Source organism: Lipotes vexillifer, unplaced genomic scaffold (genome assembly GCF_000442215.2).
Source record: "Lipotes vexillifer unplaced genomic scaffold, Lipotes_vexillifer_v1.1 scaffold796, whole genome shotgun sequence".
Taxonomy (NCBI): domain Eukaryota; kingdom Metazoa; phylum Chordata; class Mammalia; order Artiodactyla; family Lipotidae; genus Lipotes; species Lipotes vexillifer.
This window is the reverse complement of record NW_006773072.1, coordinates 3,115,754-3,121,713: the sequence shown is the minus strand read 5'-3', so window position 1 is coordinate 3,121,713 and position 5,960 is coordinate 3,115,754. Positions and strand designations below refer to the sequence as shown.

Genomic DNA, 5,960 nt, shown 5'->3' with positions numbered 1-5,960 from the left:
AATGGACCCAGAGAGTCTTACGATTTGGTATTTAAAGAAGGAATTAGTGACATTGAATGCCTAGCTGATTCTGTTCATTGAGACTTGGGCAAGATCCAGCAAGACGTCCAGTGACTTGGACAGGCCGGATCAGGCTTGGGTATTGACCAGAACAGCTGGCACTTTCCTTGGAGTGTACGTGGAATTGTCAAGGAGAGGACCCATTGTCTGGGCTTGAGCGGCACCACAATGGGTGCTTTGGGTGGTCGGAGACAGGAAAGGGGGCCACGGGTCCAGATCAGGGTAAGGTGGACAAAAGCAGGCTCAGTGTGGGCCTCAGAAGGCTGCCTGCTTTACAAGCATGGGGCCAGGCCTCGAGCTCGTGTTTTGTGCCTGCCTAATTGGCAATTTCTGAGAAGTCAGGGTAGGAATCCAAGTCGGCAAAAATATCGTTGGGATTCCGACAGCTCAGATTGCAGAAGCAAGCATTAATCCACAGGGCCTGGCGGGAGAAGCCAGGCCCGTCGGGACACTGGAAGGAGATGTCGATGGTTTTGGACTTGTAGGGGATGCAGCACCTGTTGTCCGTGCAGACCCCACAGTACTTGGGCCGGTACGGACGCGTGCTGGTGCAGCCGGCCAGCGTAAAGTTCACGGGCGCTTCTGGCTGGTACACGGCCAGACACTTCTTCCCTTCCTGCAGGAAAGGAGGTTTCAGCTGAGATGCTCAGGGCATCAACGGCCACTTTCCTCCCTCCAAGCCCTCAATTCTTCCCTTTTCACTCTCCACGCGCTCCGCCTCACTTTCAGATTTGCGGCATCTTCCAACTGGGAAGGACCACCCCAAATACAGCAAAGACCCCGTCATATTACGCAGGAGGAAACGAGAGCACAGGAGGGGGCTGCCTTGCGGTGGTGGTACCTGTCAACCTGCAATTTCCTTTCTCTCCTGTGTTCCTGCCTGGCCAATGCCCAGTCCCTGGTCAGTTTCACTAACACGGGATGCCTTTGCGGCCGCTTTAGCCAATCAAGTGTCCCTCGCTGGTTAGGGGCAGAACCATCACGGCCTCCCCGATTGGGGGATGCATTTTACCCTAAACCCTCCTCCTCCTCTGCCTCTGACAGACTCCCGCACACACCCTTTCCATGCAATTTATTTATTCACAATCCATGCAACTGGATTGCCATTATCTAAAGGGAGCTCTGTCTCTCCACAGGGCTGTGGGCCACTCGAGAGTGGGGCTCTTTCTGTGTCCCTGCAGTCTAATTCTGTGCCTGGTGCATAGTAGGCACTTACTAAACTCACTGACTGAATGGTTGTCGGGGTCTACTATGTACCGGCACCATGCCAGAAACGGGGGTAGAGCAGATCCAGGCGATGTGGGGTGGGTCTGAGGCTTGTATGATTGATCTGAGAGCTCTCTTGGGCACATAATTATGGAAATGAACTTGGGTGGAAAGCATGGGACGTGAATTCGTTTGGTGGTAAGCCCACCCCTACCTCGCATGCACCGTGCATTCACCCAGCTTAGGACTCTCTGTCCTGTTGCTGGTAAATTTCCCTTCCATGCTTTCAGTTAAGAGATGTTTGCTGAGTACCAAGCACCAAGAATACAAAGGCTAGTAGGGCAGGGGAGATTAATCAGAGAGGGAAAAGAGACAAGGGGAGGAACTGTGGGAAGCTAGGCTGCCTTGTCTGCTGGACAACCCTCTCCTCAGCACCCCCAAGAAACCACCAATGCTCCCCAAGTGGAATCAGTGCTGAGTTTTTCTTTCTCTTTATTTTTCACATGACACCAAGGCAGATGACCGGTCCTAAGGCGTTAGCAAGGAGGTCCTGGGTTAAGCAAATCAGATCCGTTTCTAACTCCAAGGACTGGGTCTTAGTCTCCTGTGGTCACCTCACCCTTGATCCTTTATTTTAATTGTCTTTGACTCTCAAAGCTGGAAAGGATGTCCGAGATCAATTCTGGTGTTTTACCAATGAGGGGACTGGGGCTCAGAGATGCAAGGAGATTGGCCATGGTCACACAGAGTTAGCAGCAGATGGGCATTTGACTCCAGCAGTCCTGAGTCCCGTTGTCCCCTACCGCCCCGTGTGGCTGTCACGTGAGTGGGGGCTGGCCCAGGAGCAGTCGGTGAGGGGTCCTTGGAATCACCACAGGAGAGCACTTCTGAGGGACCCTGGGATCTCTCCAGAGTCACCTTGATTGTAATAACATGGTCACTACTCCCACTGAGTGAAATTCACAACCCACCAACCCAGTGACACATGTCATCCCAAGAAACTGCTACAACGTGGGCTTAATTATTATACGAACGGCCCCCCACAAGCAAGCTCAGGAGCCAGGCTCAAAGCCAGGCTTGTCTGTTACGCCCCGAGACACCTGCCCCACCCCTGGGAGGCGGACCCACCTTGACGTGTGGCCAGAGGTCCACGTCACACGGCCGCAGGTTGCAGAGGCGACTCTCCTGCTCAGGCCAGCACTGGGCATTGACGTTGGAGATGCGGGTGGAGACCCCCAGGCCGCAGCTGGCAGAGCAGGGGCTCCAGGGGCTGCTGTAGGCTATGCAGTTCCTGTGCCACGGCTCTATCTCATCCATGGCTGCTGCGGATGGGAACCAGATGCCCTGTGAGTTTCCAGTCTCTGTCAGCCCCCAATTCCTGTCGCCACCGCCCGAAGGGCTGGGGTCCCTGAACCTCAGGCAGGACAGAGGTGGGCTGTCCCTCAGCACAAGAGGGCAAGTTGGCTTCTAACCAGCACAGTTTCCCAGGGAGAGGAGGGCTGTTCTGAACTCCTTATACCTCTCCGGAGGGAGGACCATCTTTAGAGACAGGTGGACCTAAGTTCAATTCCTGCTTGACCACCTAGAGGCTGTGTGATTCTAGACAACTCACTGTGGGCCTCAGGCTCTTCACTAGAACAATAACATCTGCCTTGCAGGGCTAGTATGGCAATAAAAGGGTCCAGATATTGAGTGAGTACACATCAGGCATCTGCAAGGTGCTGGGAATAAAAGGTTAAAAGACACTGTTCCTGCCGCAGAGATTATGTTATGTGGGGAAGGTCAAAGGCAAGTGCCTGTACTGTAGTACTAGGATTTCATCTGGGCGACGCTGCGGGCATCGTGGTTAAGGGGACACACAGGTTTCAGAGGCAAATGGCCTGGGTTCAGCTCTGAGCACCACCACTTAGTAGCTGGATAGCTTCCAATAAACTAGCTCCCACCTCCGTGTCCCCACCTGTAAGAGGGGTTGACAGTAGCACCTCTCTCCCTCCTGTCCCAGGCTGGGGACAGAAAAGATGGGTTCAGACGCCTGACAGCGCTCGAGCTGTCCCTGGCCCTTAGTAAGCCCTCAGTAAATGTGAACTGAACCCCAACTCTTGGCTGGTTCTATCAACGCGTGTATCCTGGCATCCAGAACATGGAAAATGGAGCGAGCTAGAGATGGAGGCAGGTAAAAAGCCAGTAAGGCCAAGGAGACATCTCACAGAAAGATGGAACAAGGTACCCAAGAGAAGGACTGGAAGAGGAAGCCAGTCCAACCTGGCATACACATGCATGGCAACCAGAGAGAGGAACGGGCAGAGACAGCAGGTGTGCAGGGGAGACGGATGAATGACTGCAGGAATAAATGAGTAAGAGAAGAGGATGGACAAGACAGAAGAAAGGAAAAAGAGGCCGCTGAGGACAGAAGAGAGCAGGGTCCGGGCTGGGATGAGCTGGGGCTGCGAGCACAGATGGAGAGGGCAGTGGGGAGGGATTTGCTTGGAAGGATGAAAGGGCTTTGGTTTCTGGGTCAGCCACTCGGCAGGGGCTCTGCTTGTGCTCGGTCAGAACGGGGTCACTGGGCCACACACAATGACATGATGGGCAGACAGCCGCTGCCCTGCACCCTCACCCCGTGACCCTCCTGTGCTCTGCCCTGGGAGGCCTGCTGGGGACAGAACTTCCCCGGCCACCTCCTCCACGGGCAGGGGATTGCTGCTTCAGGGGGCTGCTCAGCCCCGGGTGGGGCACCCCAGGCCCCATCCAGAGAGGCTGTGCATCCCTGAACTGTAGGGGTGGCAGTACCACCCTCCTTCCTGGTCCAGTCAGACCCCTGGGGGCAGGCAGCCTGGGGACAGGTCTCTATTCTGGCCTTTACACTCCCCCCTCCCCTCCCCTCCCCTCTCCTGTCCAGTTTATTCTTCTCTGAAATCCTCCCTCACTTGGCTTCTGAAACCCTCTTTCTCCTGTATCCGTCCTGCCTCTTGGATTCGTCTTCCTCAGCTTCCTTCTCTCTCGCACCTTACATGGTGGTGTCGCAGGGCCACGTCAGTGGTCCTCCATCGAGGCAATTTTGCCCCCCAGGTCACAACTAGCAATGTCTGGAGGTATTTTTGGTTGTCGCTACTTGGCTGGAAGGTGCTACTGGCATCTAGTGGGTGGGGGCCAGGTGTAAACCTCCTCCTACAAAGCACAGGACTGTCCCCTCTATAAAGAATGATCCTGTCCAAAATGCTGTCCGAACTGAGGTCGAGAAACCCTGCTCTACGCAATCTCTCTGAGCACTTCTCTCTGAGCACAATCTCTCATGCACTTATAACTTTAAAAAAACAACAGGTACCCTCAGAACACCCAAACTCCATTGCCATTTCTTCAGTCCCTCATGTCCACTTGTCTGGTGGACACTTTCCTTCTAGAAGTGTCCTCATCTGCTGTCCTCCACGTCATCAGATGCTCCTGGTTTTCCCATTACTTGCTTGGCTCTCCTTCTCTGTCTCCCCCTCGGTGTCCTCTTCTGCCCTCCCTCAAACATCAGCCCCCCAGACCTCTGCCCCAGGACCCCCCAAGACATTACCCCTAGGCCCTCAGCAGCTCTGGGCCGGAGACTTCCAGAGCTCTCTCTCCGCCCCACCTCCCTCCTCCAGTGCTTTCCCTGCAGGATGCTCCTCTGGGTGATCTCATGGGCAGGGCACCCAGCCTCAGCCTCAGCCTGTCTCCAGCAAGGGGAGAAGGGCTCCCTGCATTCTGTCCTAGGTCATGACGAGCCCCGGGAGTCTCTGTTACCGCTCTCTCTCCTTCCCCCCACCCGTTGTATTGACGCCGAGCCCTTCAGTCTTACTTGCTCAATTCCTCTTGCATCTGTCCCTTCCTTGATACCTCTGCTCCCACTGCCCCAATTCAGGTCTCCTCGGCCCACATATCCATCCATGCATCCCTCCATCCATTCATCCATCCACATGACGAACATTGATTTGGTACCAGCCAAGTGTCTGGCATTGGCTAGGCTCATATAAGCTGTGGGTGAAACAAACAGGTCTGTCCCCGTCCTCTGTTTCCGGAGCTTCCTCTGGCCTGGCTTACCTGGCTGAAGTCTCACCTGTCCACCCATCCCCCAGAGTGAGCAGGAAGCCACCCACTCCCTCTCTGCCCTTCCACCTGCTGCTCAAGCCTCTCCTCCCGGGTACCCTCACACCGTTCCTTCCTCCGCCTCCACCCTTCCCCTCCTAAACTCCTTAGTAGGAGAATAAGGAGCCGCAGGTCTCTGCTTCCTTCTTTACAAAGCACTTCCTCCTTTTACGCATGGAGGATCCCATAAGACAGGTGGACAGCTGGTCTTATCTCCATTTTACCAGTGGAGAAATAGGGTCCCGGAGGAGATGCGACCTTCCCAAGGTCACACCGCTCCTGAGTGGTGGACTGGGGACTGGGGGCCGGGGGCTTCTGTCAATCACAGGTGGGCGGTCAGAGCTCCGGGAGGGTCCGCCTCCTCCCCTCCCCACCCCGCCCCCGCTCCGGACCCCAGGGCCCACCCTCCCCCGCCCCGCGCCCTGCGCCCCGCACCCCGTGCGCAGCACCCACCGAAGGCGCCCGTGTGGCGCGGCGCGGTCTTGCGTGGCCTCCTGGCGTCGTCGTCGCACACCCACTGCTCGCAGCAGCGCCCGGGCACGCTCACCCGCCGGGCGTGGCGGCACCAGACGCGCGGGGGGCGC

General features: G+C 56.1%; 1 protein-coding gene across 2 annotated transcripts in view; it reads right to left on the bottom strand.

The window, feature by feature from the left end:
• Nucleotides 1–330: 330 nt before the first annotated feature.
• Nucleotides 331–5,960, bottom strand: part of CCN4 (cellular communication network factor 4) — a 29,015-nt gene continuing 23,385 nt past the window's right edge. The window contains exons 3-4 of one of the 2 annotated variants that reach the window (XM_007447998.1): nt 2,395–2,588; nt 331–676 (exon numbers count right to left, since the gene is read on the bottom strand). In XM_007447998.1, the coding sequence (XP_007448060.1) occupies nt 377–676; nt 2,395–2,588 (494 nt within the window). In that variant the 3' untranslated portion in view covers nt 331–376. The remainder of the gene's footprint in view (nt 677–2,394; nt 2,589–5,960) is intronic. The other variant, XM_007447999.1, reaches the window with a different exon arrangement.